Source organism: Pseudophryne corroboree, chromosome 9 (genome assembly GCF_028390025.1).
Source record: "Pseudophryne corroboree isolate aPseCor3 chromosome 9, aPseCor3.hap2, whole genome shotgun sequence".
Taxonomy (NCBI): Eukaryota; Metazoa; Chordata; class Amphibia; order Anura; family Myobatrachidae; genus Pseudophryne; species Pseudophryne corroboree.
In genome coordinates this window covers 383952592-383965999 of record NC_086452.1, presented here as the reverse complement: position 1 = coordinate 383965999, position 13408 = coordinate 383952592, and the positions used below count along the sequence as shown (strand labels likewise).

The following is a 13408-nucleotide window of genomic DNA, read 5'->3' as shown; positions in this document are numbered from 1 at the left end:
GGCGGAAACACGGCGTTTCAGGGGCGTGTGGCTGAAAACGCTACCGTTTCCGGAAAAAACGCAGGAGTGGCCGGGGAAACGGTGGGAGTGCCTGGGCGAACGCTGGGTGTGTTTGTGACGTCAACCAGGAACGACAAGCACTGAAATGATCGCACAGGCAGAGTAAGTCTGGAGCTACTCTGAAACTGCTAAGTAGTTAGTAATCGCATTATTGCGAATACATCGGTCGCAATTTTATGAAGCTAAGATTCACTCCCAGTAGGCGGCGGCTTAGCGTGTGTAACTCTGCTAAAATCGCCTTGCGACCGATCAACTCGGAATGAGGGCCATAGTCAACTGTACATTATATTCTAAAAATCAATACACATATACACATCCTCCTTGGTGTTGACTGAATTGATGCTCCCACCAGGCTCGGACTGGCCCACAGGGGTACAGGGGAAACCACCGGTAGGCCCCCCTGCCTGGGGGGCCCTCCTCCTCTAGGGATCAGGTTTTAGACTGTGCACTTGAATTATATATTATACATATGTTACCTAATACTGCACAGGATTATGATGTATTCTCTACAGTATATTGCTGTCATTAATCTGGCACATTATCATGCATGCACTAACATTAATTACTATATAAATTATCAAGGAATCCAGACCAGGTACTCTATAATTGTTAGCCAAACCTCTGTGGTGGCTGGCCACACCCCCTTTGGAGGCTAGCCACACCTCTAATCATGGGCCCCTACCACTGCATACAGCCGGTGGGCCCTTCATGCTCCAGTCCGACACTGGCTCCCACTATGCAGGTAGGTTACTGTAACAGGTGCACACTAACCTTATTCCTTACACGTCAACAAAAAAAACCCGATTTATTTTAAAATAAAGAATATTCCTGAAAACTGGGAAACCTGTCACTGGCTGCATAATATATTTAACATTTCTCTATTACAACATTGATGCATTAGTAATACATAAATGTAATGTAGCATTACATCCTCAATGCTGAATGCTGTTACTTGATTTCTTAAGGCAAACTCTGCAGTACCATGATGACAGCCCAGAGTGTCTCCCACAATCCTCCCCTGCACTTGTGATTGGGCTGTGGGAGTGTGGGCTGGTGTGTTCCTTCCTCACGAAGCTGCTCCTGCTGGGATATACGTACAGCACCAGACACCGCTCTCAGCAGCCTCATCCACTGCCATAGTGACTATGTTGTTACTGATAGAAACGTCCTATATCTAAGGCATTGCTTCCTTGCTTCCAGAAAGAAAAAAAACAACAACAAGTGAGGCTAGAGTCCAGACATTTAATCCCTCTGGAGGAAGGCAGGGGACTATGAGCAGGATGACTGGGAACAGACCCAATACTCAGCCAGGGGCAGATGGTAAGTTTGAAAAACTTTTCTCTTTATTCTTTTTTCTTTTTAATCCAATATGTTTATAAGCCGCTTTAGGGAACCGGATTTGCTCTTTTCTATTTAACCTATGTTATTCCATCTCTGTTACTGACTGATACTGGAAATCTGTAACAGGGGGTTTATTCCCAGGAAAAATGTGGCTTTAACACAGCTGTTCGGGCAATGTGTTTTTGCTAATTTGATGCTTGCACCAGGGAAATCCCTGATTTGATTCAAAACAATGGTGCACTGCTGGATTACTAATGAGAAACTCTGATACTTTCACTTATTAGGATTTGGGTTTTCTTGCGCCTCGGCTTCCCCGCCAACCCTGACTAGTTTCTTGGTCAGTGATGATAGCAATCTCTGGGACATCTGACTTTGTATAGGATCTTGCTGACACATTCCTCTCTAGTAATATAAAGAGTATATTGTTTTTACTTAGAGCCTGCAGTCTGGGCTACTGAAAGCAGACGCGATGTAAATTGAGGTTTTTTTTTTTTTTTATATATATATATCTCAGTAGGTTTAAAAGCTCTTGTTTGCATTACAGCAAACTGACAAGGGTTCTGATTTTATAAAACAAATGCATTACTAGTAGCTATGTATGTAAATAACCCACTGATTCCTAAATTCCTGTTATTAGGTATCAATTATTTAAAACTGAATCCCTTTCAAGGAAGCAGCTGGGTTTTTTTTGTTTGTTTGTAACATAAAATATAGTAAAGTTTATTATCCAAGGTTCATAATTTTATGACGACTTGAGTATTGCAGTTGTTCTATGGAAAGGATGCATTCACGGCAGTGCAGCTATATAAATTAGATGTTAAAAAGGTGCCCATTTGTAAATGGGTGATATAGTACCTTACCATTATAAAAGCTACCTAATCATGACATAATATTCATATTTAATCAATTGTCAGACTACTGTAAATCCTATTATTTATTATTATTATTATCAGTTATTTATATATCGCACACATATTCTGCAGCGCTTTACAGAGAATATTCAGCCATTCTGCCCCAGTGGAGCTTACAATCTATTTTCCCTAGCACATGTACACGCACACACATTCACGCTAGGGTTAATGTTGTTGGGATTCAACTAAATTACCAGTATATTTTTGGATTGTGGGAGGAAACCAGAGTACCCGGAGGAAACCTGCGCAAGCACGGGGAGAATATACAAACGCCACAGCGTTAGGGCCGTAGTGGTAATCAAACCCATGACCTCAGTGCTGTGAGGCAGTAATGCTAACCAGTACACCATCCGTACTGACCAATCAAACTGGGTACCACTACATCATACATTAATGTGTTCTGACATCTTAAAATCAGGGATGTGCGGATCGCCTTTGATAGTGGAGGGTTAATGCCAGACTGCGTCTGTGTGTGGAGTGTTTGAGGTATTATTCTGCAGTCTGGACTGTACTATAATATTAAGATTGTACTCGAGTGTAATTATATTTTGTGCACAAGCTGCTATTCTTTTCTTGCAGATATAACGAGCACAGATTATAACTGTAGATGCCAGACCGTTAATTACAGGCAAAAACATGTTGATGGTAATTAAATTGTGCTAAAGTGAGCGAGGAAATGTAAGAGAAACAATTATAAAATATTAATTGTAGTTCGTAGAGTAAACATTCAAATTCACAGACACTAATATCCCATACTATAGGAAACATGTTCAATCAATAAGGAGTAGCAGATGCAGTGATGTCTTTCTGTTGGAGATGAATAGATTAATCTCTACACACATCACCAAGCGCATAGTGCTAGGCAAACTGTGCAATAATTGGGGCAATTAGCCAGTTCTTGGCTGGTTGGTCCAATTACTGCACAGTGTGTACAGAGTACCTGGAGCTGACGGTCATTCACAAAACCCCCGACATCAGGAATGCTGCATAAAGTTAGTTGGAGCCGATGTTGTGCACCAAATGCAGTGAGTACAGACATCATCTGACAAACTACATGTAAAAGCATCACCTCAAGAAATGCATTATTCATATAGGAACCATAATTGCTGGTATGTATAGAGGAAATCTGAGGTTTGCCTCTAGCTTTAAACCAAGTACACACTTGATATATCATCCAGTTGCAGATCGGGACAATATATCGGCCACATCTCTCAGTATGTACCTGTGATCATGCACTTCTGCGGGTTGCTTCCTGGGTCGTCCTGTCAGACATGCTGCATGCCCAATGGGACGATCCATTGGGCATGCAGCATGACGGTGACGGTATGCACTTTAAATGTGACGGACAACGGTACATCGCGCCATCATCCACTGCATCGTGCAGTGTGTACAGATGGTGCGAAGTATCGTGCCGGGTCGCCACCCTTCACACCGGACCCTCTTCTTCCAATGACCCTGGTCTTCCGGCATTCAGTTGGGGCTTGGAGATGCTGTTATTTCCAAGTGCCACTGTCCCCCGCCAATAAATTTCTTTTAGGCGTGAAGACCCGGGTCGCACCTTTCAGACCTAAGCCGGGTCATCTACCCATGTTGCAAGTCCTGGAAAAAGCACTGATAGTGAGCAGGGTCATGGACCTGGGACTGTCCATCCGGGTAGACCCATTTAGACATAAGTCGGATCCGCGTTCATGTGTAAAAACCTGGTTTTAGGCTTAGTCTGAAAGGGGTATTAGTGACTTTATCTATACCTGCATCCCAGAATTCTGAGTGTTTCTTGGTCAGGCAGAGGCATACTGAATATTTAGATAATTTCAACACTTGGAAATGTGTGTGTATATCTTTTTGAAAGAAACAAATTGCTTCTGAAATAATTTGACATGTCTTCTATTCGTATGTCCTCTCCTATACTGCAGACAGTGACAGACGTTTGTAGGGTTTTGTTCTTTAACTGTAAATTATATGAAACCTTTTCTAAATATTCACTGAGTCATTGCTTTGTCATGATCATTATATAATCCTATAAGAGACTTCCTCCTTCCATGCAGATATAGTCAGATGTGTCTGTTGTTTGGAGAAACAACCTAGCAATGAATGAAATGTAAAGCTTGGAAACCATTCCAGATAATTACCTATGGGGCGTCATTTATAAGATAATATAAGCAGATCACATTGGCAGGAGTCAGATCATTGCTTTCTCCTCATGCCTGAGAAAGGAGGCATTGTAAACTTCCTATAGAACTGCTCCCCCTAAATTATCTGGAATAAAGCTGTGGCTACAGCCATTACTAACAAGGGTAGATGTCCTGACTGTTTATTCAATGTTTAAGAAGAGCAGTATTGTGCTGCATTGTCTGTTGCACCTTCAGGTGAAAATTTGTTTACCATATATGTATATAGCTGAGCGACTATTGAACATTTTCTGTGCATTGAGATCATATATGTCTGCGCTATCCTTCAAAAAATTACCTTTAATCTATTGTAGACATTACATTTAATCAAAGAAAGACAATACTACATGCCCTTCGAATAGGATGCATGCCACTTACATCTCCCACCAGGGATGGATTGGGATGGAAAACCAGCCCTCGTAATTTATGAAAGCAGCCCTAATGGGGATTTTTTCTGATGAGGGGCTGGGGGTCCTTCCTCATAGGGCCTGATTGAACGCAATTGCAGCCTTCCTTGCATCTTTTGCTGCAGTTGTGTCTGAGACCAGGGGAGGACTGGGAACTAAAAGTGTCCCTGTAACATTGTGTAGAAGTGGCCTGACAGTGGCAGCACATGAGGTATAACAGTGTAATGAGTATGGTGGGCTGCCTGTCATGTAGGGGCCATATGACAACACACAAAACATGCCCCACAGATACATCGGCCTACCAGGAATCTTCCTGGTGAGCCCCTTGGCCAATCCGCCACTGTCTCCCTCTCACCCAAGAATGCACTTTGGACCACTCACTATGCCAACTCACCCAAATCCCACATTTAGAACCCTAATTTACCCAAAATGCCTCACAAACATTCTGCTTTTCCCTAAACAACCCCCAGTAACCCTACTGTTTTATTTAATAAGAGGCAGAATATATCCTAAAGCAGGAACCAGCTGGGCGCCACAGAGAAGGGCTTGGTGGCCCTCGTGCTGCCTGTCACTAATATATGTACTCAATGTATCCACAGTTCTTTCTGCCCTCTTCTACTGACATATGGGGCTTATACCTGTTCCATGTGCACAAGTATACTGTAGCCTGTAGCAATGATGCAGATGTTTGTTTTATTTTGCACACTACACTAGACGAATGGCAGTTACAATACACTTGGTTGGTAGTGGTTACAGCTTATTGGAGCAAATTTGTCAACAAGCAGCACACTACTTATCTTATAATCACTTACTAGCACTGGCCTACCTCAGGCGGGCGCTGCTTATCGTCTGGTCCATAGATGGATCTGCATTTCTATCTTGGTTCATACTCTGTGCATTTGTTGCGGATTGGTCATTCTATCATTGAGTACTTAGTACTATTTTATGCTTTCGGTGCATTGTTTCATATGTTCATATTGTTTCATATGTTCTTTGTTCATCCTCTATGTATGGCAGGGGTTCCCAGCCGGGTGTGGTTCATCAAATCGACAGTATCTAGGTCGACAATGTTTAGGTCGACCACTATAGGTCGACATTCACTAGGTCGACATGGATGAAAGGTCGACAGGGTTTCTAGGTCGACATGTGCTAGGTCGACAGGTCTAAAGGTCGACATGAGTTTTTTGTTTTTTTTTGTGTCGTTTTCTTCGTAGAGTGACCGGGATCCCAAATTAGTGCACCGCGTCCCCTCGCATGGCTCGCTTCGCTCGCCATGCTTCGGGCATGGTGCCTTCGCTCCGCTACCGCTTCGCTCAGCACACTTTACTGTTCCAATCGTAGTCCACGTGGATCGTTAAGTATGAAAAAATCCAAAAAAAAAATGTGAAAAACTCATGTCGACCTTTAGACCTGTCGACCTAGCACATGTCGACCTAGAAACCCAGTCGACCTTCCATCCATGTCGACCTAGTGACTGTCGACCTATAGTGGTCGACCTAAACATTGTCGACCTAGACACTGTCGATCTTCAGACCGGATCCCTCCCAACCACGTCCTCAAGGCACACTGGGGGTAATTCTGAGTTGATCGCAGCAGCAAGTTTGTTAGCAATTGGGCAAAGCCATGTGCACTGCGGGGGGGGGGGGGGGGATATAACATTTGCAGAGAGAATTAGATTTGGATGGGTTATATTGTTTCTGTGCAGGGTAAATACTGGCTGCTTTATTTTTACACTACAATTTAGATTTCAGTTTGAACACACCCCACCCAAATCTAACTCTCTCTGCACATGTTATATCTGCCCCCCCCCTCCCTCCCTGCAGTGCACATGGTTTTGCCCAACTGCTAACAAATTTGCTGCTGCGATCAACTCTGAACTAGGCCCCAAGTTTTAAGGATAGACATACTTGTAAACATGTGACTTCATTAGTACCTCTGTTATTTTGGTTTAACCACCTGTGCTCAAGCATAGATATCACTAAAACATGGACTGTAAGTGTTCCTTGATCGTGAAACACTAATGTAGGTTGGGAAACACTATTGTACGGTGTTGGGAACCGTTTGTTGCACCTTTTATAAATATAACTTTAATAGTAATTTGTATTAGATTTATCATATATTTCAAAATAGTTTTGCAGACTGGTAATTTATTGGTCACTGCGACTGTATTTGTGTCATAATCAGTTTCCTTCCTTTGATAACAAAGAGACGTTGGTTAAAAAATGCACAAAAATGCACTATGTAACACTGTCTGAATTAGAAACTAAACTGACAATCTGTCCTGTGTTTTTAATGTGGACACTCAACTGTCACGCTGCATGTTCAGCTTATACAGTACAGCTGAGCCGTAGTCGTTAATGAACATTTGTTTGTTTTTTCAACAGCTGTAGAACAGCTAGAGGAGAGCCAGAGATTTGACAGATGTAAAGGCACCTTCTGATTTGGGCCTGGCATGTGCAGTACAAGCTCATAAATCCATGCCAGCAGCTGTGATCATTATGAGATGTTTGAGCCAGCCTGGATTGGGTGTCTAAGGGTGGGCAACAGGATGGCAGTCAGTAGAACTCAGCGGCCAGAGTTGGAGCTTGCGGACACCTGAAGTGCAGTCCCATTGGCAGCTGTGCAGTTGACGTATGTCATGTGATCATGTTCAGCAGCATTAAGTCTTGTGCCCTGAACGTGCTAAATGTTTATGCACACATGCAGCCTTTCACTGTCACAACTTTACAGAACAACACATTAGAGGAAGCAGGTGTATGTAAGCAAGGAACATGCTTATTTTTTGTTATTTTATTTTTTTAAATACATTTTAAACAATTAGAACATAGTGTTCCCTCTAGGCAGAGGCAGGGGCAGGGCGCCGGAGTTTGGGGGCACATTGCGGTCATACAAATTAGGGGGCTTGGCCACGCCCCCGTCATTTTAGTTGGCGGTGCGGCCCACAGACGCTGCTATAGAGGGCGTCTGTGGCCATTGATGTCACTGTTGGGGGCGTGCCCAGCACCTCCGGCGGTGCTGGGCTTCCCCCAGCTTTCTTCCAATGCGTGAATGGATGCCGCGCGCATGCGTACGGCATCTTTACACGCTGGGAGGGCAGGAAGCGGGTGGCTGTTCTAGCAGGGCGCCGCAAAAGGGGCAGGGCGGGTTTTGCCTGCTAATAAACGGGCAGGGCGCGGCGCCCTGCTAAAACAGCCTAGAATGAACACTAAGAACACATGCAAACAGTGACGTTATGGGAAATACTGGTACTGGGGGAGAGAGATAGGAAACATGCTTGTTTTTCTGATACATAATAACAGAATATTTAAACTGAAAATTACTCATAGTCAGGGAAAACCCGTTCTGTCATTGGTGCACCCATTTACAGCACGACACGTGTATTCTTCATCCCTGCAGTGCAGGATTGCGGTTTTGGCTCTGCACGCAAAGTGCTACACAGTCACTGTGGTTGAGGAGTTAAACATTGGAACATTGGAAGAAAGTATGTTTGAGATGGCTCTTTGGGTCAGTGCAGTACCCATATAGATGGTGGAGATCCGATGGTTCTCCACCTTCGATGGCAGCCTGTCACCAATGCTTTTTTTTTTTTTTGTAAAGGCGCAGGGGGGCATGGAGGTCAGCTCAGCCCTTCATCACTAAGCATTACTCCCGAAATCTAATTGACCAATGGACTGCTGTGGTCTCCAGCAGTGATGCCCATTGATGGGTTTCATTCCATCGATGTTATACACTGGCAGCATCGATACTTAACCCACCATCCCAATCACGGTCATTATGACAGTTCCTATCCATGTTTAATTTGCTAAATCCTCACTTTAGGTCTGAGAATAATCCTTGGGGTTTAGGTGAGAATGACAGAACCGCTCTATACTGCTGATTTGGTAGAATCACTGTGTGAAGGATAACTGGGTCCTGTGCAGATTGAATGGAAAATGCCTGGCATCAAATCTTGTGTGTGCAGTTTAAGAATATAATTTGCCTTCCGTAATACTCTCTGACTGAGAAGACTTCAGCTGAGCAGACTTCAAGGGAAGGTCATATTTAAACAGATTAGGGTTTAAGTAGATAATTCTTGCGTGCTCAAGGAAGACATGCCAATTATAATATTTCATTTACTCATCTTTAATGCGCGTGCTGAGAATTTCAAAACTTGACTTCTATTAAATGACTTATGACGGATAACTTGCCATGTTTTATGTATAATATAATATGTACATAAATGTCTACATATAATGCTTCTCTGAACCATAGACTCTTTGCGACACTCCAAGGCAGGAGTCAGCATCAGCTGAAAAAATGTATTAATAATATTTGATTATTATTATTATTAGACTCATTGTCGTCGTCATCATCATCATCATCATCATCATCATCATCATCATCATCATCATCATCTCTCTTGATCAACCAATAAATCTCTGGGTTGTACAATGTTTTCTGGTGCATGGTCCACATCAGGAGGTTGAGTTATATGAAAGTGTGGCGATAAAATGTAAACTTGGAAAGTACAGTTACACTGCGCCTCTCATCACTGTGACAGTCAGCGAGGGATAGATGTGTGCGCGAGCATTTATTGTGTATCTTTTGTGAAATTCCTCTGCGCATGTTCAGAAAAGGAAAGCACCCGTACACCTAGGCAGATCTGTGTGATTATGACGCGTATGCTTGTTTGTGCCTGGTGTGGAGCGACAGAGGTGAGAAGGGGCATTCTAACACAGACTTAGTGCAGTTGGGACACCTTCCTGCAATACAGACACATACGCCTGGAAAAGCTGTAATGATTGCAAGTGGTCTAGGGCAGGTGCATTTGCCCGATGAAGATGAACCGCTTGTGATTGGCTGATTTTGAATGCACCGCTGATGCTGATTTTTACAAGGGATTGGCATATATTATTTTGTATGTGTGCTTTAGCAAAGGAAGAAATGTTTTTACATGAGAAGAGCTTATTATCATTATTGCTATTAATGAACAAAACATGGAAAACTGTGGCTTACAGTACAACACAATGTAGGACAAGTACATGGCATATAAATATTGCTGTATCTGCAGACATGACTGCGAATTAAGCATCAGTGTGGCCTCAACTGAGGGCAAAGTGCCGTTGTAAGGAGTATGGTGTAATTAGAGTCAGAGAGGGAAAGCACATTAGGGGTGAGGGTCCTGCTCCTGAAAGCTTACATTCTAAAGGGGAGGGGTAGATAGTAGCATGGAACAGAGGCTTAGGATGAGAGATGGCTGGCTTTGATGAAGAAGTAGGTTTTGAGAGCCTGTTTATAGTTTTGTAGAGAGGTGGAAAGGCTGATGGGGAGGGGTAGAGAATTCCAGAGATAGGGAGCAGCACGTGTAAAATCTTGGAGGCAGGAATGGGAGGAGGTAATCAGTTGGGAGGAGAGGTGGCATGCATTTGTGAGCAAAGAGGATAGGCAGGAATGTAAAGGGAGAGAAGGTCAGAGATGTACATGGGAGAGTAATGGGTGAGGGCCTTATAAGTGAGTGTGAGAGTCTTGAATTTGTTTCAGAAGGGGAAGGGGAGCCAGTGAAAGACATGTAAGAGAGGGGAGGTGGACATAGTATGTTTGGTGAGGAGATGAGTTGAGAAGCAATATTGAGGAGAGATTGGAGTGGAGTGAGGTGTTTGTCAGGATTGCCAAATATGAGATTACAGCAGTCCAATCTGGAGATGAACAATGAGTGTATGAGGGTCTTAATAGCATCCATGGTGAGAGAGGATCTGATTCTGGAAATATTTTTGAGATGGAAATTACAGGTTTGTGAGAGGTACTGAATGTGTGGTTTAAAGAAGAGGGAGGAGTCAAGGATTACTCCAAGGCAGTGTACTTGGGGGCTAGTGGAGATAGTTGTGCCTTCAATAAATAATAAAAATTGTGGGAAGTGAGTTTGTGCGGGAGGGAGGAAAAATTATCAGCTCAGTTTTTCACATGTTAAGTTTAAGAAAGCAATGGGATATCCAAGAAGAGGTAGGAAAGAGACAGTTGGAGATACGAGTGAGAAGAGAGGGGTAGAGGTCAGGAGAGGATTGGCAGATTTGAGTATCATTAGCATAGAGATAATAATTGCAGGCAAATGAGCTCACCTAAAGAGGATGTACTGTATATAGAGAGAACAGGAGAAGTCCAAGAACAGGACCTTGGGGGGCACCTACTGTTAATGGAATTGTGTGTGTGTGTGTGTGTGTGTGTGTGTGTGTGTGTGTGTGTGGGGGGGTGGGGGGGGGAAGGTGGAGGGGTGTTGCCATTGGAGGAGACAGAGAAAGAATGGTCAAAGAGGTAGGAGGACCGCCATGAGAGGGCAGTATCATGCAGAGCAAAGGAGTGAAGTATTTGTAAAAAGAGAGGGTAGTCCACAGTGTCATAAGCAGCAAAGCGGTCAAGGAAAATAAGCAGAGTAGTGGCCCTTGGATTTGACAGCAAGGAGGTCATTGCAGACTTTCGTGAGGGCAGTTTCAGTGGAGTTGTCACGAGCCAACTCCATGGCTCCACATCTGACAGGTCCCGGACATTGCTAGGGGACCGGGATGTCACTGTACTTCTGGCCGGCGACCCCCGCTGAGTACCTAGCAACAAGGACGCAGGGCACCTGTTTCTTAGTTACAGGAGATGCCAGGCTGCACGGGCAGCACTGCAGTTGCATGGAGTTTTGTAATTAAGTAAACACCTTCAGGCTAGCTTTACCATTGGTCAGTATTCTCTTATAGGTCAGTCAACCCAGTGCTCTGTGCCGGTTACAGCTTGTACCTGTCTGTATGAGCTGCTGGTCCCTGTCTGCAAGACCTTGCCTGTCCTGTGGATACTCCAGATTTACTACATAGTCATGTCCAAGTCCTTGCCCTGCCTGTGTCCACCTCCAGTCCTCAGTGTGTAAAACCCCTGCCTTGTGCTCCTGCGGAGATATTCCAACTGCACTGAGAAGATAATTCAGACCTGATTGTAGCAACAAATTTGTTAGCAGTTGGCCAAAACCATGTGCACTGCAGGGTGGGCAGATATAACATGTGCAGAGAGAGTTAGATTTGGGTGTGGTGTGTTCAAACTGAAATCTTAATTGTAGTGTAAAAATAAAGCAGCCAGTATTTACCCTGCACAGAAACAAAATAACCCACCCAAATCTAACTCTCTCTGCAAATGTTATATCTGCCCCCCCCTGCAGTGCAGATGGTTTTGCCCAACTGCTAACAAATTTGCTGCTACAATCCGGTATGAATTACCCCCTGAGTCTGCATACCATCTGTACTGTGCCCACAAGTCATCTCTTCAGTACCATATTCCATCCCGCAGTGCCTCACCCGTCCTGGTTGAGATCCCGACCCAGACCTGAGCTTTCCCTCCGTGCTCCTGAAAGTGTACCTCAGTCCATTTATTGTCTAGGACTCTCACACAAATAGCACTAGAGTTCCTAACAGGGGTGTAGCAGACGGAAGGTATGATTTAAACGTGAGGGGGCTGGATAGCTGTTTACAATAAATTAATATATACTGTGTGCTGAAAAGCTACTGGAAAACAGGATCTTCTCAACATTGTTTAAAAGTCCATATAGCGACAAGTGTGTGCGTCATTGCAAGCAGGAATATGGCCGTTCCATGTAGTTTGTGTGAACATGTCATAATGGGAGTCAACCATTCCATTCCACTGTAACATATCCATGCCTCTGTAGGTAACACATACTCCCTACACTTACCTCCCCTTTCCCCAACCCTGAAGCAACACACATCCGCTGTACTCCCCTTGCCCATCCTGTAACGCATACCCACCAGCACAACCCTTTAGTAACACCTTCCCCTTTGTATTTATTACTTTCCTCCCCAAACTCAGCTCTGCAGTAATACTGGGACAGCCAGGCAACAAATCAGAGGGGGTTGTGGGATGCCAGTACAGAAATACTGGATTTACATACACACATGCATATATACATATATACTGTAAATGCTGAAAACGTTTGCAAGATATTCCTGTCCCAGATATATTGAAAAGTAGCATCGACTATATCTTACCCAAAACTGAAACATTCATTGTGTCAGCCAACTTTGTTTTTATTACAGGTACTCAATACTATAGAGAACCTTTTTCTTTGGCAATGAAATGTTCAGCGTGCTCTTTGACCTTTATTTGATAATAGTTCTGACACGTACACAGGGGAATGTTCTTTCCATAAATTAATATTCATTATTGTACCAGCTAGCACGTTAAAAATAATCTACGGAACTGGGGAGAGTTTGCAGTTGGACAGTTTGTGGACGTGGAAATGGAAATCGGGATCTGATAAGCTTTGACATCATAAAGTGGAAAAAAATATAATATCCCCTATGCCCTATGAGTTTATGAACGTACTTGTGTTTCTCCTATCAGTTGGTAGGGAGGGGTGGTCACACCCGGAATATCTCTCCTCTATGTATGGAACTTGGGCTCAGTGTATAAAATATCAAGGTTTATTATTATGCTTTATTCCCTCTGTGTCATGGATACTGGACTAGACAGTGGCAGATAAACAGGTATGTGGAGGTGT

At 43.6% G+C, this 13408-nt stretch overlaps 1 protein-coding gene across 1 annotated transcript in view; it reads left to right on the top strand.

The window, feature by feature from the left end:
- The first annotated feature begins 1044 nt into the window (after positions 1-1044).
- The window catches only part of FGD3 (FYVE, RhoGEF and PH domain containing 3), a 421797-nt gene continuing 409433 nt past the window's right edge, over positions 1045-13408 (top strand). The window contains exon 1 of the mRNA XM_063940801.1: positions 1045-1380. Within this exon, the coding sequence (XP_063796871.1) occupies positions 1332-1380 (49 nt within the window). The 5' untranslated portion in view covers positions 1045-1331. The remainder of the gene's footprint in view (positions 1381-13408) is intronic.